The 23508-nt window shown below is 42.1% G+C and overlaps 1 protein-coding gene across 5 annotated transcripts in view; it reads left to right on the top strand.

Annotated features, from left to right (window-relative positions):
* The window catches only part of daam2 (dishevelled associated activator of morphogenesis 2), a 329728-nt gene that overhangs the window by 192033 nt on the left and 114187 nt on the right, over positions 1-23508 (top strand). For all 5 annotated transcript variants that reach the window (XM_085997939.1, XM_085997938.1, XM_085997943.1 and 2 more), the window contains 4 exons: positions 14177-14294; positions 17140-17278; positions 18830-18888; positions 21030-21220. In XM_085997939.1, coding sequence (XP_085854065.1) covers positions 14177-14294; positions 17140-17278; positions 18830-18888; positions 21030-21220 — 507 coding nt within the window. The remainder of the gene's footprint in view (positions 1-14176; positions 14295-17139; positions 17279-18829; positions 18889-21029; positions 21221-23508) is intronic.

The raw sequence follows: 23508 nt of genomic DNA, 5'->3' as shown, positions 1-23508 counted from the left end.
CTCAGATAAGGCGACCAAAACTGCACACAATACTCAAGGTGTGGTCTCACCAAGGCCCTGTACAACTGCAGCAAGACATCCTTGTTCCTGTACTCGAGTCCTTGCAGGTTTCCACTCCATCTGCAGTGTGAAGTAATTCCCCAGACAACAGGTGACCCAGTGCAATAGTGTTACTTCAGCTGATTACGAGGGAGGGGGAACCAATTGCATTTGTTTATAGATGCGCTGGAGGAACTGTTGCATTTTTTTTCAAAGAGTACATTCTGGATCAAAAATTAATAAATAAATTGGGAGGTGGGTGGGGCAACTCAAATCACAAAAACTAAACACTCTCATAGTTAATAATGATCATCTGAACCTCTCAATTAGATTCCAGCCTGTAATCACTCCCAGGTATCCATCATTCTATATATAAACCATCTGAACCCCTCGATTAGATTCCAGCCTGTAATCACTCCCAGGTATCCATTATTCTATATATAAACTATCTGAACCCCTCGATTAGATTGCAGCCTGTAATCACTCCCAGGTATCCATTATTCTATATATAAACCATCTGAACCCCTCGATTAGATTCCAGTCTGTAATCACTCCCAGGTATCCATTATTCTATATATAAACTATCTGAACCCCTCAATTAGATTCCAGCCTGTAATCACTCCCAGGTATCTATTATTCTATATATAAACTATCTGAACCCCTCGATTAGATTCCAGTCTGTAATCACTCCCAGGTATCCATCATTCTATATATAAACTATCTGAACCCCTCGATTAGATTCCAGTCTGTAATCACTCCCAGGTATCCATTATTCTATATATAAACTATCTGAACCCCTCGATTAGATTCCAGTCTGTAATCACTCCCAGGTATCCATTATTCTATATATAAACCATCTGAACCCCTCGATTAGATTCCAGCCTGTAATCACTCCCAGGTATCCATTATTCTATATATAAACCATCTGAACCCCTCGATTAGATTCCAGTCTGTAATCACTCCCAGGTATCCATCATTCTATATATAAACCATCTGAACCCCTCAATTAGATTCCAGCCTGTAATCACTCCCAGGTATCCATTATTCTATATATAAACCATCTGAACCCCTCGATTAGATTCCAGTCTGTAATCACTCCCAGGTATCCATCATTCTATATATAAACCATCTGAACCCCTCAATTAGATTCCAGTCTGTAATCACTCCCAGGTATCCATTATTCTATATATAAACCATCTGAACCCCTCAATTAGATTCCAGCCTGTAATCACTCCCAGGTATCCATTATTCTATATATAAACCATCTGAACCCCTCGATTAGATTCCAGCCTGTAATCACTCCCAGGTATCCATTATTCTATATATAAACCATCTGAATCCCTCGATTAGATTCCAGCCTGTAATCACTCCCAGGTATCCATTATTCTATATATAAACCATCTCAACCCCTCGATTAGATTCCAGTCTGTAATCACTCCCGGGTATCCATTATTCTATATATAAACCATCTGAACCCCTCGATTAGATTCCAGCCTGTAATCACTCCCAGGTATCCATTATTCTATATATAAACCATCTGAACCCCTCGATTAGATTCCAGTCTGTAATCACTCCCAGGTATCCATTATTCTATATATAAACCATCTGAACCCCTCAATTAGATTCCAGCCTGTAATCACTCCCAGGTATCCATTATTCTATATATAAACCATCTGAACCCCTCAATTAGATTCCAGCCTGTAATCACTCCCAGGTATCCATTATTCTATATATAAACCATCTGAACCCCTCGATTAGATTCCAGTCTGTAATCACTCCCAGGTATCCATCATTCTATATATAAACCATCTGAACCCCTCAATTAGATTCCAGTCTGTAATCACTCCCAGGTATCCATTATTCTATATATAAACCATCTGAACCCCTCGATTAGATTCCAGCCTGTAATCACTCCCAGGTATCCATTATTCTATATATAAACCATCTGAACCCCTCGATTAGATTCCAGCCTGTAATCACTCCCAGGTATCCATTATTCTATATATAAACCATCTGAATCCCTCGATTAGATTCCAGCCTGTAATCACTCCCAGGTATCCATTATTCTATATATAAACCATCTCAACCCCTCGATTAGATTCCAGCCTGTAATCACTCCCGGGTATCCATTATTCTATATATAAACCATCTGAACCCCTCGATTAGATTCCAGCCTGTAATCACTCCCAGGTATCCATCATTCTATATATAAACCATCTGAATCCCTCAATTAGATTCCAGCCTGTAATCACTCCCAGGTATCCATTATTCTATATATAAACCATCTGAATCCCTCGATTAGATTCCAGTCTGTAATCACTCCCAGGTATCCATTATTCTATATATAAACCATCTGAATCCCTCAATTAGATTCCAGCCTGTAATCACTCCCAGGTATCCATTATTCTATATATAAACCATCTGAACCCCTCGATTAGATTCCAGTCTGTAATCACTCCCAGGTATCCATTATTCTATATATAAACCATCTGAATCCCTCGATTAGATTCCAGCCTGTAATCACTCCCAGGTATCCATTATTCTAAATATAAACCATCTGAACCCCTCGATTAGATTCCAGTCTGTAATCACTCCCAGGTATCCATTATTCTATATATAAACCATCTGAACCCCTCGATTAGATTCCAGCCTGTAATCACTCCCAGGTATCCATTATTCCATATATAAACCATCTGAATCCCTCAATTAGATTCCAGCCTGTAATCACTCCCAGGTATCCATTATTCCATATATAAACCATCTGAATCCCTCAATTAGATTCCAGTCTGTAATCACTCCCAGGTATCCATTATTCCATATATAAACCATCTGAATCCCTCAATTAGATTCCAGCCTGTAATCACTCCCAGGTATCCATTATTCCATATATAAACCATCTGAATCCCTCAATTAGATTCCAGTCTGTAATCACTCCCAGGTATCCATTATTCCATATATAAACCATCTGAATCCCTCAATTAGATTCCAGTCTGTAATCACTCCCAGGTATCCATTATTCCATATATAAACCATCTGAACCCCTCGATTAGATTCCAGTCTGTAATCACTCCCAGGTATCCATTATTCTATCTATAAACCATCTGAACCCCTCGATTAGATTCCAGTCTGTAATCACTCCCAGGTATCCATTATTCTATATATAAACCATCTGAACCTTGCGATTAGATTCCAGTCTGTAATCACTCCCAGGTATCCATTATTCTATATATAAACCATCTGAACCCCTCGATTAGATTCCAGCCTGTAATCACTCCCAGGTATCCATTATTCTATATATAAACCATCTGAACCCCTCGATTAGATTCCAGTCTGTAATCACTCCCAGGTATCCATTATTCTATATATAAACCATCTGAACCTTGCGATTAGATTCCAGTCTGTAATCACTCCCAGGTATCCATTATTCTATATATAAACCATCTGAACCCCTCGATTAGATTCCAGTCTGTAATCACTCCCAGGTATCCATTATTCTATATGTAAACCATCTGAACCCCTCGATTAGATTCCAGCCTGTAATCACTCCCAGGTATCCATTATTCTATATATAAACCATCTGAACCCCTCGATTAGATTCCAGTCTGTAATCACTCCCAGGTATCCATTATTCTATATGTAAACCATCTGAATCCCTCGATTAGATTCCAGTCTGTAATCACTCCCAGGTATCCATTATTCTATATATAAACCATCTGAACCCCTCGATTAGATTCCAGTCTGTAATCACTCCCAGGTATCCATTATTCTATATGTAAACCATCTGAACCCCTCGATTAGATTCCAGCCTGTAATCACTCCCAGGTATCCATTATTCTATATATAAACCATCTGAACCCCTCGATTAGATTCCAGCCTGTAATCACTCCCAGGTATCCATTATTCTATATATAAACCATCTGAACCCCTCGATTAGATTCCAGTCTGTAATCACTCCCAGGTATCAATTATTCTATATATAAACCATCTGAACCCCTCGATTAGATTCCAGCCTGTAATCACTCCCAGGTATCCATTATTCTATATGTAAACCATCTGAACCCCTCGATTAGATTCCAGTCTGTAATCACTCCCAGGTATCCATTATTCTATATATAAACCATCTGAACCCCTCGATTAGATTCCAGTCTGTAATCACTCCCAGGTATCAATTATTCTATATATAAACCATCTGAACCCCTCGATTAGATTCCAGCCTGTAATCACTCCCAGGTATCCATTATTCTATATATAAACCACCTGAACTCCTCGATTAGATTCCAGTCTGTAATCACTCCCAGGTATCCATCATTCTATATATAAACCATCTGAATCCCTCAATTAGATTCCAGCCTGTAATCACTCCCAGGTATCCATCATTCTATATATAAACCATCTGAACCCCTCGATTAGATTCCAGTCTGTAATCACTCCCAGGTATCCATTATTCTATATATAAACCATCTGAACCCCTCGATTAGATTCCAGTCTGTAATCACTCCCAGGTATCCATTATTCTATATGTAAACCATCTGAACCCCTCGATTAGATTCCAGTCTGTAATCACTCCCAGGTATCCATTATTCTATATATAAACCATCTGAACCCCTCGATTAGATTCCAGTCTGTAATCACTCCCAGGTATCCATTATTCTATATATAAACTATCTGAACCCCTCGATTAGATTCCAGCCTGTAATCACTCCCAGGTATCCATTATTCTATATATAAACTATCTGAACCCCTCGATTAGATTCCAGCCTGTAATCACTCCCAGGTATCCATTATTCTAAATATAAACCATCTGAACCCCTCGATTAGATTCCAGTCTGTAATCACTCCCAGGTATCCATTATTCTATATATAAACCGTCTGAATCCCTCGATTAGATTCCAGCCTGTAATCACTCCCAGGTATCCATCATTCTATATATAAACCATCTGAACCCCTCGATTAGATTCCAGTCTGTAATCACTCCCAGGTATCCATTATACTATATATAAACCATCTGAACCCCTCGATTAGATTCCAGTCTGTAATCACTCCCAGGTATCCATTATTCTATATATAAACCGTCTGAATCCCTCGATTAGATTCCAGCCTGTAATCACTCCCAGGTATCCATTATTCTATATATAAACTATCTGAACCCCTCGATTAGATTCCAGTCTGTAATCACTCCCAGGTATCCATTATTCTATATATAAACCATCTGAACCCCTCGATTAGATTCCAGTCTGTAATCACTCCCAGGTATCCATTATTCTATATGTAAACCATCTGAACCCCTCGATTAGATTCCAGCCTGTAATCACTCCCAGGTATCCATTATTCTATATATAAACCATCTGAACCCCTCGATTAGATTCCAGCCTGTAATCACTCCCAGGTATCCATTATTCTATATATAAACCATCTGAACCCCTCGATTAGATTCCAGTCTGTAATCACTCCCAGGTATCCATTATTCTATATGTAAACCATCTGAACCCCTCGATTAGATTCCAGTCTGTAATCACTCCCAGGTATCCATTATTCTATATATAAACCATCTGAACCCCTCGATTAGATTCCAGTCTGTAATCACTCCCAGGTATCCATTATTCTATATATTAACCATCTGAACCCCTCGATTAGATTCCAGTCTGTAATCACTCCCAGGTATCCATTATTCTATATATTAACCATCTGAACCCCTCGATTAGATTCCAGCCTGTAATCACTCCCAGGTATCCATTATTCTATATATTAACCATCTGAACCTTGCGATTAGATTCCAGTCTGTAATCACTCCCAGGTATCCATTATTCTATATATAAACCATCTGAATCCCTCAATTAGATTCCAGCCTGTAATCACTCCCAGGTATCCATTATTCTATATGTAAACCATCTGAACCCCTCGATTAGATTCCAGCCTGTAATCACTCCCAGGTATCCATCATTCTATATATAAACCATCTGAATCCCTCAATTAGATTCCAGCCTGTAATCACTCCCAGGTATCCATTATTCTATATATAAACCATCTGAACCCCTCGATTAGATTCCAGTCTGTAATCACTCCCAGGTATCCATTATTCTATATATAAACCATCTGAACCCCTCGATTAGATTCCAGCCTGTAATCACTCCCAGGTATCCATTATTCTATATATAAACCATCTGAACCCCTCGATTAGATTCCAGTCTGTAATCACTCCCAGGTATCCATTATTCTATATATAAACCATCTGAACCCCTCGATTAGATTCCAGTCTGTAATCACTCCCAGGTATCCATTATTCTATATGTAAACCATCTGAACCCCTCGATTAGATTCCAGTCTGTAATCACTCCCAGGTATCCATTATTCTATATATAAACCATCTGAACCCCTCGATTAGATTCCAGTCTGTAATCACTCCCAGGTATCCATTATTCTATATGTAAACCATCTGAACCCCTCGATTAGATTCCAGCCTGTAATCACTCCCAGGTATCCATTATTCTATATATAAACCATCTGAACCCCTCAATTAGATTCCAGCCTGTAATCACTCCCAGGTATCCATTATTCTATATATAAACCATCTGAACCCCTCGATTAGATTCCAGTCTGTAATCACTCCCGGGTATCCATTATTCTATATATAAACCACCTGAACCCCTTGATTAGATTCCAGTCTGTAATCATTCCCAGGTATCCATTATTCTATATATAAACCATCTGAACCCCTCGATTAGATTCCAGTCTGTAATCACTCCCAGGTATCCATTATTGTATATATAAACCATCTGAACCCCTCGATTTGATTCCAGTCTGTAATCACTCCCAGGTATCCATTATTCTATATATAAACCATCTGAACCCCTCGATTAGATTCCAGTCTGTAATCACTCCCAGGTATCCATTATTGTATATATAAACCATCTGAACCCCTCGATTTGATTCCAGTCTGTAATCACTCCCAGGTATCCATTATTCTATATATAAACCATCTGAACCCCTCGATTTGATTCCAGTCTGTAATCACTGCCAGGTATCCATTATTCGATATGTAAACCATCTGAACCCCTCGATTAGATTCCAGTCTGTAATCACTCCCAGGTATCCATTATTCTATATATAAACCATCTGAACCCCTCAATTAGATTCCAGTCTGTAATCACTCCCAGGTATCCATTATTCTATATGTAAACTATCTGAACCCCTCGATTAGATTCCAGTCTGTAATCACTCCCAGGTATCCATTATTCTATATATAAACCATCTGAACCCCTCGATTAGATTCCAGTCTGTAGTCACTCCCAGGTATCCATTATTCTATATATAAACCATCTGAACCCCTCGATTAGATTCCCGCCTGTAATCACTCCCAGGTATCCATTATTCTATATATAAACCATCTGAACCCCTCGATTAGATTCCAGTCTGTAATCACTCCCAGGTATCCATTATTCTATATATAAACCATCTGAACCCCTCGATTAGATTCCAGTCTGTAATCACTCCCAGGTATCCATTATTCTAAACATTAACCATCTGATCCCCTCGATTAGATTCCAGTCTGTAATCACTCCCAGGTATCCATTATTCTATATATAAATCATCCGAACCCCTCGATTAGATTCCAGCCTGTAATCACTCCCAGGTATCCATTATTCTATATATAAACCATCTGAACCCCTCGATTAGATTCCAGTCTGTAATCACTCCCAGATATCCATTATTCTATATATAAACCATCCAAACCCCTCGATTAGATTCCAGTCTGTAATCACTCCCAGGTATCTATTATTCTATATATAAACCATCTGAACACCTCGATTAGATTCCAGCCTGTAATCACTCCCAGGTATCCATTATTCTATATATAAACCATCCAAACCCCTCGATTAGATTCCAGTCTGTAATCACTCCCAGGTATCCATTATTCTATATATAAACCATCTGAACCCCTCGATTAGATTCCAGCCTGTAATCACTCCCAGGTATCCATTATTCTATATATAAACCATCTGAACCCCTCGATTAGATTCCAGTCTGTAATCACTCCCAGGTATCCATTATTCTATATATAAACCATCCAAACCCCTCGATTAGATTCCAGTCTGTAATCACTCCCAGGTATCCATTATTCTATATATAAACCATCCAAACCCCTCGATTAGATTCCAGCCTGTAATCACTCCCAGGTATCCATTATTCTATATATAAACCATCTGAACCCCTCGATTAGATTCCAGTCTGTAATCACTCCCAGGTATCCATTATTCTATATATAAACCATCTGAACCCCTCGATTAGATTCCAGCCTGTAATCACTCCCAGGTATCCATTATTCTATATATAAACCATCTGAACCCCTCGATTAGATTCCAGTCTGTAATCACTCCCAGGTATCCATTATTCTATGTATAAACCATCTGAACCCCTCGATTAGATTCCAGTCTGTAATCACTCCCAGGTATCCATTATTCTATATATAAACCATCTGAACCCCTCGATTAGATTCCAGTCTGTAATCACTCCCAGGTATCCATTATTCTATATATAAACCATCTGAACCCCTCGATTAGATTCCAGTCTGTAATCACTCCCAGGTATCCATTATTCTATATATAAACCATCTGAACCCCTCGATTAGATTCCAGTCTGTAATCACTCCCAGGTATCCATTATTCTATGTATAAACCATCTGAACCCCTCGATTAGATTCCAGTCTGTAATCACTCCCAGGTATCCATTATTCTATATATAAACCATCTGAACCCCTCGATTAGATTCCAGCCTGTAATCACTCCCAGGTATCCATTATTCTATATATAAACCACCTGAACCCCTTGATTAGATTCCAGCCTGTAATCACTCCCAGGTATCCATTATTCTATATATAAACCATCTGAACCCCTCGATTAGATTCCAGTCTGTAATCACTCCCGGGTATCCATTATTCTATATATAAACCGTCTGAACCCCTCGATTAGATTCCAGTCTGTAATCACTCCCAGGTATCCATTATTCTATATATAAACTGTCCAAATCCCTCGATTAGATTCCAGTCTGTAATCACTCCCAGGTATCCATTATTCTATATATAAACCACCTGAATCCCTCGATTAGATTCCAGTCTGTAATCACTGCCAGGTATCCATTATTATTCTATATATAAACTATCTGAACCCTCGATTAGATTCCAGTCTGTAATCACTCCCAGGTATCCATTATTCTATATATAAACCATCTGAACCCCTCGATTAGATTCCTGTCTGTAATCACTCCCAGGTATCCATTATTCTATATATAAACTATCTGAACCCCTCGATTAGATTCCAGTCTGTAATCACTCCCAGGTATCCATTATTCTATAGATAAACCATCTGAACCCCTCGATTAGATTCCAGCCTGTAATCACTCCCAGGTATCCATTATTCTATAGATAAACCATCTGAACCCCTCGATTAGATTCCAGTCTGTAATCACTCCCAGGTATCCATTATTCTATATATAAACTATCTGAATCCCTCGATTAGATTCCAGTCTGTAATCACTCCCAGGTATCCATTATTCTATATATAAACCACCCGAATCCCTCGATTAGATTCCAGTCTGTAATCACTCCCAGGTATCCATTATTCTATATATAAACCACCCGAATCCCTCGATTAGATTCCAGTCTGTAATCACTCCCAGGTATCCATTATTCTATGTATAAACTATCTGAACCCCTCGATTAGATTCCAGTCTGTAATCACTCCCAGGTATCCATTATTCTATATATAAACTATCTGAACCCCTCGATTCGATTCCAGTCTGTAATCACTCCCAGGTATCCATTATTCTATATATAAACCATCTGAACCCCTCGATTAGATTCCAGTCTGTAATCACTCCCAGGTATCCATTATTCTATATATAAACCATCTGAACCCCTCGATTAGATTCCAGTCTGTAATCACTCCCAGGTATCCATTATTCTATATATAAACCATCTGAACCCCTCGATTAGATTCCAGTCTGTAATCACTCCCAGGTATCCATTATTCTATATATAAACCATCTGAACCCCTCGATTAGATTCCAGTCAGTAATCACTCCCAGGTATCCATTATTCTATATATAAACCATCTGAACCCCTCGATTAGATTCCAGCCTGTAATCACTCCCAGGTATCCATTATTCTATATATAAACCATCTGAACCCCTCGATTAGATTCCAGTCTGTAATCACTCCCAGGTATCCATTATTCTATATATAAACCATCTGAACCCCTCGATTAGATTCCAGCCTGTAATCACTCCCAGGTATCCATTATTCTATATATAAACTATCTGAACCCCTCGATTAGATTCCAGTCTGTAATCACTCCCAGGTATCCATTATTCTATATATAAACCATCTGAACCCCTCGATTAGATTCCAGTCTGTAATCACTCCCAGGTATCCATTATTCTATATATAAACCATCTGATCCCCTCGATTAGATTCCAGCCTGTAATCACTCCCAGGTATCCATTATTCTATATATAAACCATCTGAACCCCTCGATTAGATTCCAGTCTGTAATCACTCCCAGGTATCCATTATTCTATATATAAACCATCTGAACCCCTCGATTAGATTCCAGCCTGTAATCACTCCCAGGTATCCATTATTCTATATATAAACCATCTGATCCCCTCGATTAGATTCCAGCCTGTAATCACTCCCAGGTATCCATTATTCTATATATAAACCATCTGAACCCCTCGATTAGATTCCAGTCTGTAATCACTCCCAGGTATCCATTATTCTATATATAAACCATCTGAACCCCTCGATTAGATTCCAGCCTGTAATCACTCCCAGGTATCCATTATTCTATATATAAACTATCTGAACCCCTCGATTAGATTCCAGTCTGTAATCACTCCCAGGTATCCATTATTCTATATATAAACCATCTGAACCCCTCGATTAGATTCCAGTCTGTAATCACTCCCAGGTATCCATTATTCTATATATAAACCATCTGAACCCCTCGATTAGATTCCAGCCTGTAATCACTCCCAGGTATCCATTATTCTATATATAAACCATCTGAACCCCTCGATTAGATTCCAGTCTGTAATCACTCCCAGGTATCCATTATTCTATATATAAACTATCTGAATCCCTCGATTAGATTCCAGCCTGTAATCACTCCCAGGTATCCATTATTCTATATATAAACCATCTGAACCCCTTGATTAGATTCCAGTCTGTAATCACTCCCAGGTATCCATTATTCTATATATAAACCATCTGAACCCCTTGATTAGATTCCAGTCTGTAATCACTCCCAGGTATCCATTATTCTATATATAAACCATCTGAACCCCTCGATTAGATTCCAGCCTGTAATCACTCCCAGGTATCCATTATTCTATATATAAACCATCTGAACCCCTCGATTAGATTCCAGCCTGTAATCACTCCCAGGTATCCATTATTCTATATATAAACCATCTGAATCCCTCGATTAGATTCCAGTCTGTAATCACTCCCAGGTATCCATTATTCTATATATAAACCATCTGAACCCCTCGATTAGATTCCAGTCTGTAATCACTCCCAGGTATCCAATATTCTATATATAAACCATCTGAACCCCTCGATTAGATTCCAGTCTGTAATCACTCCCAGGTATCCAATATTCTATATATAAACCATCTGATCCCCTCGATTAGATTCCAGTCTGTAATCACTCCCAGGTATCCAATATTCTATATATAAACCACCTGAACCCCTCGATTAGATTCCAGTCTGTAATCACTCCCAGGTATCCAATATTCTATATATAAACCATCTGAACCCCTTGATTAGATTCCAGTCTGTAATCACTCCCAGGTATCCATTATTCTATATATAAACCATCTGAACCCCTCGATTAGATTCCAGTCTGTAATCACTCCCAGGTATCCATTATTCTATATATAAACTATCTGAATCCCTCGATTAGATTCCAGTCTGTAATCACTCCCAGGTATCCATTATTCTATGTATAAACCACCTGAACCCCTCGATTAGATTCCAGTCTGTAATCACTCCCAGGTATCCAATATTCTATATATAAACTATCTGAACCCCTTGATTAGATTCCAGTCTGTAATCACTCCCAGGTATCCGTTATTCTATATATAAACCATCTGAACCCCTCGATTAGATTCCAGTCTGTAATCATTCCCAGGTATCCATTATTCTATGTATAAACCATCTGAACCCCGTTACAGGCTAGAATCCATTATTCTATATATAAACTATCTGAACCCCTCGATTAGATTCCAGCCTGTAATCACTCCCAGGTATCCATTATTCTATATATAAACCATCTGAACCCCTCGATTAGATTCCAGTCTGTAATCACTGCCAGTTATCCATTATTCTATATATAAACTATCTGAACCCCTCGATTAGATTCCAGCCTGTAATCACTCCCAGGTATCCATTATTCTATGTATAAACCATCTGAACCCCTCGATTAGATTCCAGTCTGTAATCACTCCCAGGTATCCATTATTCTATATATAAACTATCTGAACCCCTCGATTAGATTCCAGTCTGTAATCACTCCCAGGTATCCATTATTCTATGTATAAACCATCTGAACCCCTCGATTAGATTCCAGTCTGTAATCACTCCCAGGTATCCATTATTCTATATATAAACTATCTGAACCCCTCGATTAGATTCCAGTCTGTAATCACTCCCAGGTATCCATTATTCTATATATAAACCACCTGAACCCCTCGATTAGATTCCAGCCTGTAATCACTGCCAGTTATCCATTATTCTATATATAAACCATCTGAACCCCTCGATTAGATTCCAGTCTGTAATCACTCCCAGGTATCCATTATTCTATATATAAACCATCTGAACCCCTCGATTAGATTCCAGTCTGTAATCACTCCCAGGTATCCATTATTCTATATATAAACCATCTGAACCCCTCGATTAGATTCCAGCCTGTAATCACTCCCAGGTATCCATTATTCTATATATAAACCATCTGAACCCCTCGATTAGATTCCAGTCTGTAATCACTCCCAGGTATCCATTATTCTATATATAAACCACCCGAATCCCTCGATTAGATTCCAGCCTGTAATCACTCCCAGGTATCCATTATTCTATATATAAACCATCTGAACCCCTCGATTAGATTCCAGTCTGTAATCATTCCCAGGTATCCATTATTCTATGTATAAACCACCTGAACCCCTCGATTAGATTCCAGTCTGTAATCACTCCCAGGTATCCATTATTCTATATATAAACTATCTGAACCCCTCGATTAGATTCCAGTCTGTAATCACTCCCAGGTATCCATTATTCTATATATAAACCATCTGAACCCCTCGATTAGATTCCAGTCTGTAATCACTCCCAGGTATCCATTATTCTATATATAAACCGTCTGAATCCCTCGATTAGATTCCAGTCTGTAATCACTCCCAGGTATCCATTATTCTATATATAAACCGTCTGAATCCCTCGATTAGATTCCAGTCTGTCATGACAGACAATTCCCTGCTCCACTTCCACTCTGACCTCTCTGTCCTCGGCCTCTTACACTGTCCCAATGAAGCTCAGCTTAAGCTCGAGGAACAGCCTCTCATCTTTCGATTAGGCACTTTACAGCCTTACGGACTCGGCATTGAGTTCAACAATTTCAGACCATAACCTCTGCCCCCATTTTTTCGGACGGTAGCTGTTGGTGATTCTGCCATTCCCATTTACAACTCTTCTCGATCCATCTTTTGTATCTTTACTTGTTCCATTACCATCTGTTTTTGCCTTGCACCATCAGCCCTTTTGTCATTTAATCTTTCCTGCCTTCCATGCTATCACAGACCTTCCCTTTTGATTCTTCCTCCCCACCCCTTCCCTGCCTCTGCACTTGCTTAAAACCTGTTATATCTCCAACTTTTTCCAGTTCTGACGAAAGTTTCTCTCGCCACAGGTGGTGCCTGACGACTGAGTATTTTGAGCATTTTCTGATTCTATAGAAATGCAAGTTGTTGTTGTTGTTAAGATGCTGGATGTCCTCCAATACCGACTATGAGATGTTGCCTCTGATGACAGTCGCGTGTACTGTAACATTCTGAGATACAATTTAATCTTTCTACTTTCCAGGTGCATATTGACACCAGGAGCACAAGCCAGATGTTTGACTTGATTCGGAAAAAGCTGAGTCACACGGAAGCCTACCCACATTTGGTGTCTGTCCTCCAGCACTGCCTCCAAATGCCCTGTAAGTAGAGTTCTGATTTGAACTGTTTTTCCATTTTAATATTCCCTCTGATCTCTCCTGAATCCTGATGACTTGTGATGGGGTAGAGTTGACTCAAGCCAGGCCGTGGTTCCATGAGCATTGAACATCCTCCAGTTCCTTGCTCCAATGCCCACTCATCACGTCCGAGCAGCATGCCAACTGGATATTCAGCTGTGGGGCCATCACGGCTACGATCAAATGAAAGTTTGAATTTCACATCGCCCCCTTGAATATAAAGAAATGCCCCAACATGCTTAACAAATAGACAGAAGAAAAACAGATGCCAAGCCAGGATGGGAGAGATGATTAGGAAGAATGGTTAAATGCTTGGTGAAAGAGATGGGTCTTGAGAATGTTTGGAGAAGTTGTAGAGATTTTGTGGATGAATTCCATAGATGAGGAGGCAGCTGGAAGCTCTGGGCACCAATTGGATGAGGAGATGCACAGAAAGCTGGAATCAGAGGCACGGAGTGTTGGAAGACATGATATAGGGCTGGCGGAGATTGCACAGATTGGGTGGAGTAAGGCTGTGGAGGGATTTATGGACAGATGTTGAAGCACCTAATGCTAACTTGCATGACATTAGCATAGGCAAAAGTTTGAACTTGGGACATTGCGGGGTTATATGGCCCAGCTATTCACTGGACAAGCTCACTGAGCCTTCGGGGAGACTAGTTGGTAGAATCCAAGTGGTTTGCATTGGTTCTTCACTTACATCGAACTTATAGCACAGAAACAGGCCATTCGGCCCAACAAGTCCTTGCTGGCATTCATGCTCCACAGGAGTCTTCTCCCACCCTACCTCATCTCACCTTGTCAGCATATTCCTTTCTCTCTCATGACCTTATCCAGCTTCCCCTTAAATGCATCCACTCCCTGTGGCAGCGAGTGCCACATTTTAATCACACTCTGGGTAAAGAAATTTCTCCTGAATTCCCAATGGGATTTATTAGTGACTATCTTATATTTATGGACCCTAATTTTGGTCTCCCCCACAAGTGGAAATATCATTTACGCTGTGTGAAAACTACCATATAAGATATAGGGACAGATGGGCAGAGAAGGACACACAGACAACCACAGGGACGGAGAAACAGAGGATCAGCTAGAAAGGCAGACAGTCATGGCCAGCGCTGAAGTATGATAAACATCTCTGCAAGAGAGGACATCTGATGAGTGATGTGTCAATCCTTATTTTACCGGTTTGCACCCCTCCCCTCCTGAAGGTGCTGACTCTTGCTGAAGTTCAGTTGCACAGGTGCCGGGATTCCTTCAGTGCCTCACCCGAGTCTTCATGTGTGAGCATGAACAGGGTATGTCGACTGGCTATTTGGCCACGGATAGCTATTTGCCAGTGAATCATAGGGGGAGCTGGAAAGTTCATCTCAATGGATTTAACCCAAAGAATCCGCAGTAAACTGGCGGTGGTCGAAGAATCGGGGCTACAGCCATATCTCTGTTGCCAATATTCTCTGAGCTAGGGGAAATTGGAGGACTGACTGGAGAGTCATTTTAACTGTTATTGCCAGGTGGAAAAAAGGGGACCTGATGTCACAATTGCGATGGGTTAATGACCCTTCACCTCTGCTGGTGTTCGTTCGGCTCCCTCACACAGCCCACAGTCAGTACGTCCTCCCAGGCTGCTTTCTGTGAGGCATTTTCATGTTCTGCTTTCAGTTAGATTGCTGAATGAATGATTGCACGGTGCTAGTCAAGTTCTGTTCAGTGGAATGCTCTAGGGTGCACTTTCCAATTGCAATAAGCATAAAATGCATTCAACAGATGTACGTTTAAATAGAAATATGTGCTCGCCATAAATGCCGGCTCAGGCTTCACTTTCTCCCTCCAAGGGTATCAAATGCCGCTGTGTCATTCTCGGGTTACAAATCACCTGCCATCTCCCGCCCTTTCCCATCATTATCTTCGGTCATAGCTGCCGATTTGCACAACACTTGGGGGGTGGGTAGGGGAGTGGCCGGACTGAGGGCCCACTGGTTATGCACAGGACGGACTAAGGAGCTATCGGCTTCTGACGGCCAGAGAGCTGACGGGACGTCTCCACGGAACGTAGGAACAAGGAGTCAGCCATTCAGCCCCCAGAGCCTGTTCCGCCATTCATGGCTGATCTGTATCTTAACTCCATCTACCCGCCTTGGCTTCATATCCCTTAATAACCTTGCTGAACAAAATTCTTTCATTGTCAGTTTTGACATTTTCAATTGACCTCTCGCCTCAACAGCTTTTTTGGGGGAAGAGAGTTCCAGATTTCCACTGCCCTTTGTGTGAAGAAGTGCTTCCTGACATCACCCCTGAACGGCCGAGCTCTAATTTTAAGGTGATGCCCCCTTGTTCTGGACTCCCCCACTGGTGGAAATAGTTTCTCTCTATCTACCCTAGCAACTCCTTTAATCATCCTAAACACCTCAATTAGATCACCCTTTAATCTTCTCTACTCAAGGGAATACGAGCCTGGTCTGTGCAACCTGTCCACATAATTTAACCCTTTTAGTTCCTGGAGAGCAGGAACTTTAAAACCGCCAACTTAATGGCAAACATGGCCAGAGGGGAGTGAAATTTGTGGAATGCTCACCCACAAGTCTTTTCTAATGGCAAGATCCAGTTTTAATAATTCTGATTTTTTTTTTGGAAGAAAAAATAAAGATAACGGGGCTGGCTCGGTGACATCCCCCGCTCAGTGTGGATCTGAGCTGATCAGCAAGGCACTTGTACCGATCCCTCCTTATGATGCTGCTGTATCTTAGACCTTGAAGAACGCTCACCAGTAAACGTTTCCAACCCTTCTTGATTCTGAATTGCCCTTCAGGGAAGAGGAACGGAACTAACTGCCAGCACTGGCAGCTCCTCGACAGGATACTACAGCAGATAGTGCTGCAGGATGAGAAGGGGGAAGATCCCGACGTCGCGCCCTTGGAGAACTTCAATGTGAAGAACATCATTCGGATGTGAGTATTGCCCGAGACTCATTCCCACTGGGAGCGAGTCCGTTGCTGCAGTTCGATGAGACTTCCTCTTTGTGTGTGTGTGTGTGGTGTCCATTAAAATGAGTCTATTACCTGTGCCAGGCAGACCAGGAAGGTCCCAGGTTTGACCCTCGGACACCTGCACTCGCTGACCTACATTGACTCCCAGTCCAGCGACGCTTCAATTTAAAAAATCTCATTCTTGTTTTCAAATCTCTCCATGGCCTCGCCCCTCCCTATCTCTGTAACTCCTCCAGCCCCACAACCCTCCGAGATCTCTGCGCTCCTCCAATTCTGGCCTCTTGCGCATCCCCGATTCCCATCGCTCCACCATTGGCGGCCGTGCCTTCAGCTGCCTAGGCCCTAAGCTCTGGAATTTCCTCCCTAAACTTCTCCGCCTCTCTACATCTCCTTTAAGACGCTCCGTAAAACATACCTCTTTGACCTGCCCTAACATCTTCCATGTTGCTCGGTGTTAAATTTTGTCTGATAACATTCCTGTGAAGCGCCTTGGAATGTTTTACTACATTAACGGTGCAGGTGTTGTTGTTGTGCTGGGTTAGCTCATCTTAACCAGGATGTGTGGGGCCTCCTGTGCTAGAGATGAGCGGAATTGTTTTCTTTTCCTTGATCGATGACCACGACTCCTGCTGTAGGAAGTCCACGTTAAAAAACCTGCTGACATTGCACTGTCCAGGCTGACATAAAGCACAGAATCCTAGGCCAGGCACAGAGGGCTGGCCCCCTCACCACCCCCCCAAAGTCCTATACTCAGCGAGAGCCAACGCCTTTGGGAGAGGAGGCAGAAAGATTGAGAAAAATAAAAATGCAAAGTGCGAATTTCACCGTCTGGAAAATAAGCCAACAGTGAGAAATAATCCCCTCCCTCCTCCCCCATTTCAGGGACACACTGACGAGGTATCTGCTCTTCCCATATCGAGTGCTCCACCCCACCGGGAATGTTGAAGATCTGACAATACATAGACCCCATTCCCAGCGAGGTTGCACACTTCATCCACCACTTGGCACAGTAAGATTGCCTCTTCTTTCCAATGGAACTTGGGGTCGCCCATTTAAGACGGAGATGAGGAGGAATTTCTTCTCTCAGAGGGTCGTGAATCTTTGGAATTCTCTACCCCAGAGAGCTGTGGAGGCTGGGTCATTGGATATAATCAAGGCGGAGATAGACAGATGTTTGAACTACAGGGGAGTCAAGGGTTATGGGGAACAGGCAGGAAAGTGGAGTTGAGGACAAGATCAGATTAACCATGATCTTATTGAATGGTGGAGCAGGCTCGAGGGGCCGAATGGCCTACTCCTGATCCTATTTCTTATGTTCTTATGTCACTTGTCTATCCAAACTCCTGTTTAACCAACGTATTTTCGTTTCCCTTTCCCTTGGTCCCTGCCCGCCTGCCTGCCCGCCTGCCGCCCAAACAGTTTGGTTACGTGAGGTTTTACTGTAGCGGATGATAGAACGCCGAGTTATTTATTAAACAGCCTAATGAATGTGAAACCTTTCAATGTCTTCAGGTTAGTGAACGAAAACGAAGTGAAACAGTGGAAGGATCAAGCGGAGAAGTTCAGGAAAGGTAGGTTTACAGCTAAGGCAGAAACTTGGTGCAGATATTGTCGACAGTGTTGTTCCACATCGTGGTGTTGAGCCACTCAGAACAAGAAGGCCAAGGATAATCACGCTGCTATGATCCGAGTTAGATTATCTCAGCCAGGACCTGTCCAAGGGCTTCTTCCAGATTGTTTCCTGATCACCTTGCAAGCCAGCCTCCTTAATGGATAGAGTGGTGCTAGCTGAACAAGGAGCAAGAAGCTTAACCAAATTCCCTGCTTGGTTTTAGCTGGTTCAACTCCAGCTGCGCCAATCTGGGGGTCCTTAAGTTTTGGCTCCGCCAACCTGCTTCTAAGAGTCTCTGGGCTGAGGTAAGTGAGAGGTGGCCTTGCACAGACGAAATCTGTACTCTATTTTCACTGCCTTCTCCTGGCGTTGAGGCGGTAATGGCCTCAAAATGGGACTGGGCTCCTCACTGCCCTGTAAACACGTTTGATACGGTCGGCTCCATTTTGAAAGGAGCCTACCTCTGGATGTCCAAAGCGTCTGCTGGTGAAGCACTTTGAGATGTTTTACTACGTTAAAGGCGCTATCTAACAACAACTTGCATTTATATAGCGCCTTCAACATGGTAAAATGTCCCAAAGCGTTGAAAAGAAGCATAATCAGGCAAAATTTGAGAAAATAATGCAATTTGTTGTTGTGAAATGGGTAACATTCGCGATAATAGTTATTACACCAGATTTGTGAACCATAATAGTGACACAAAATTTGAAAGGGCCCAGGTTCAGAGTCTTGTAAGGCAAGTTTAGGACAGACGCCTGATATATTTGACATGGGGATAGTGTGCCAGCTGAAGCAGGTGGCAGATTGACTTAGTCGTGGAGTGAAGTTTATTTGCGCACTAGACCAGCGGGCTCTCGATAAGGTCAGATACACGTTTGTCTTCATCGCCTGGGTGGTAGTCTGGTGGAGCGGGTCGCTCGCCCTTTACAGGACCCGCACAATTTTCATCTAGGATTGCCAACTCTGATTGGACATATTCCTGGAGGTTTCATCACACGACCTTTGACCTCCAACCGACCCGCCCCCACACTCCCGCCATTGGTCGCCAAACACATCCATGCGCACCGCCTGCCTACAGCAATAGGAAAGCAAACCGGCTCTTAATTACTCAATTGGATGATGCTTGACTGTCAGTTAAACAGCCATTTTATCTCATCTCTAATATTTTTATAACTAATGAGTATTCCAAGAAAAAAAATCCAGCTCAACTTTTTTGAAGCCCCTATGATTTTTCTCTTGGGTTGCTCATAGCAGTGCCTTGGAGATCAATCTTTAATTCTTGAAACTCCAGGACAATTCTGGAGGGTTGGCAACCCTATTTTCATCCCAAACAACGTCAATGGAATGAAAATCAGACGGGTTCTATAGATGGCGGGTGATTCACTCCTTTCCACCATCTACAAGGCACAAGTAAGGAGTGTGATGGAATACTCTCCACTTGCCTGGATGAGTGCAACTCCAACAACACTCAAGAAGCTCGACACCATCCAGATCAAAGCAGCCCACTTGATTGGCACCCCATCCACCACCTTAAACATTCACTCCCTCCACCACCGGCGTACCGTGGCTGCAGTGTGTACCATCTACAAGATGCACTGCAACAACTTGCCAAGGCTTCTTCGGCAGCACCTCCCAAACCCGCGACCTCTTCCACCTAGAAAGACAAGGGCAGCAGGCGCATGGGAACACCACCACCTCCAAGTTCCCCTCCAAGTCACACACCATCCTGACTTGGAAGAATATCTGGGTCAAAATCCTGTAACTCCCTCCCTAACAGCACTATTGGAGTACCTTCACCACATGGACTGCAGTGGTTCAAGAAGGCGGCTCACCACCACCTTCTCAAGTGCAATTAGGGATGGGCAATAAATGCTGGCCTTGCCAGTGATGCCCACATCCCATGAATGAATTAAAAAAAACTCTGCTAGTTTGAAATCTACTCCGGTGTGTGGGAGATTCCCATTTCTTCATGTCCTACGTTTTTGTTAGTGTCTCCATGTCCTCTGTTTTTATTCATACAAGCCCGGACACGAAGGGCCGAGAGGCTGTGGTCTGAACTGCCTTGCACACGGGTATGTGATTGTTTTTTTTTATGGACAGAGCATGTAGAATTGTTGGGGAGACTCGAAAAGAAGGAGAGGGAGTGTGAGACCAAAACCCAGGAGAAGGACGACATGATGAAGACTCTCAACAAAATGAAGGACAAGCTCCAGAAAGAGTCGGTGGAGTTGCATCAAGCGAGAGATCAAGTGCTGGAACTCACTGCCCGTCTGAATGACCTGGCGGACTCGGTAAGACCCACCCCCACTCCCCATCATCAGCTCACACAACTTAGAGTTGACAGAGGAACCACGTTTGATGGGAAGTGCATTTCTCTGAACTGCAATGTCATTGTTACAAAGGTAGATTTCAAATGAGCTCGTGGAGTTTTTTAAATTGCCATTCTTTATGAAAGAAAGCAAGACTTGCATTTATATAACACCATTCATGACCTCCGGACATCCCAAAGCACTTTTCAGCCAATAAAGCACTTTTGAATTGTAGTCACTGTTGTAATGTAGGAAAGGTGTCAGCCAATTTGTGCACAGCAAGCTCCCACAAGCAGTACTGACCAGATCATCTGTTTTAGGAGTTGGTTGAGGGGTAAATGTTGGCCAGGACACCGAGAGAACTCCCCCGCTGTTCTTCAAATAGTGTCGTGGGATCTTTTACGTCCGCCTGAGAGGGCAGACTTAGTTTAATGTCTCATCTGAAAGATGCCATCTCCAACAGTGCAGCACACCCTTAGTATGGCACTGAGATTTCAGCCTAGATCGGATTTAAATTAACGGCCTTCTGACTCGGAAGCGAGAGTATTAACACCAAGCCACGGCCGAACACCCGTGCTTTAAAACACTTGTCCATTTAACTTATTTTGGTGCAGTGAGCACTGTGCACGTGTCAGCTTTGGCTCAGTTGGTAGCGCCGGTTGTGGGTTTGGGCCGCACTCCAGGGTTAAGCACTCCGGTGCCGCACGGAGGGAATGCTGCACTGTCAAAGGTGCCATCCCATCGGGTGAACGTTGAATGTTTTTACCTGTGCCGGTGGTTCAAGTGGATGTTAAAGAGCCCATGGCGCCATTCAGAGCAGAGCAGTGAGTTTTCCTGGTGCCATTGCCATCAATGCTCCCTCGATCAGTGCCAGTTAAAGAGCAGAATAAGAACATAAGAAATAGGAGCAGGAGTAGGTCCCTTGAGCCTGCTCCACCATTCAATAAGATCATGGCTGATCTTCGACCTCAACTCCACTTTCCCGCCTGATCTCCATATCCCTTGATTCCCCGAGAGTCCAAAAATCTATCTATCTCAGCCTTGAATATACTCAAAGACTCAGCATCCACAGCCCTCTGGGGCAGAGAATTCCAAAGATTCACAACCCTTTGAGTGAAGAAATTCCTCCTCATCTCAGTCTTAAATGGCCGACCCCTTATCCTGAGACTGTGCCCCCTAGTTCTAGACACTCCAGCCAGGGGAAACAACCTCTCAGCATCTACCCTGTCATTCATCTCATTAACGTTCTGAGAAAAAATGTCTGCCCTTTTCTCGACCATAACAGCAGTCACTGTGCTTCATCTGTATTCATTGTACAAAGTGCTTTGGGATGTTTTTGACATGGTAAGGCTAATATTATTTACTAGCTGGGGGAGCCCGGCTTTGCCAGGGCTGTTTTGAGCTGGGCGGTTTAAATCGAGTGCCAGGCTTTGGGGCCTGTCTGTCTGTCCCTGTGTGAATCTGCTGCCGGGCAACATTTCTACCTTTTAATAGCTTCAAAGATGAAAGTGAAAGTACTTATAAAACGTTTTTGGTAAATGTTATGTAATTTTTAAAAGAGATACTAACTTTTTCGAAGCTGGATTAGCAGAGTTTGAGCTGGAAGTAGTGAAGCAATGGCTGCCCGATGCCTGAGTTGAAAAGCATTAGTCCCGCCCACAGACGCAGCGATTGGCCAACCATCAGGCGACTGAACTGTAGGATTGGTCAATTGTGCCGGCACAGGATTGGTCGACCTTGACGTCAGTCAATCAATGCTACTTAGCAGATAATTAGTTTAATTTTGAAGGATTTTTGCATAACGCACGAACAATTTTTGTCCGGCCGAAACGTAAATATGCTTAGGACGGTTCTGGAATTGTCAGCTTTCTTTCGACGTAACGCACGTGTAGGTACGCTCTATAACTTTTGAGTTAATTCAAGACAGACAGACAGACAGACGGAATGACAGACAGAAGTATCCTTTTATATATATAGGTATAACGCACCACGGCTCTGTCAGTTCTTTAATATTCAGTGTCAGATTTATTTTAGTTTAAAAAATATATACATACATATTTTCAGATGCCCAGTGATTCCTGACAGAAAACAGAATAGCCATGTGTTTGCAAAGTCGAAGAGGAATTTGATTAGTTTGACAAAACATAATGCTAAAAGAGGGAATTTCTCCGTCAGGACCTCTTTGAAAAATGAAACAGTCAGAAAGAATTACCATTAATGTAAACATCGACATGAAGTAGTTGAGGTGAATAGCATAGATGCATTTAATG

This window comes from Somniosus microcephalus, chromosome 9 (assembly GCF_052327205.1).
Source record: "Somniosus microcephalus isolate GS21.2 chromosome 9, FLI_Smic_1.0, whole genome shotgun sequence".
NCBI classification, from domain to species: Eukaryota; Metazoa; Chordata; class Chondrichthyes; order Squaliformes; family Somniosidae; genus Somniosus; species Somniosus microcephalus.
The sequence above is the reverse complement of the archived record's forward strand: the minus strand, read 5'-3'. Positions and strand labels throughout refer to the sequence as shown.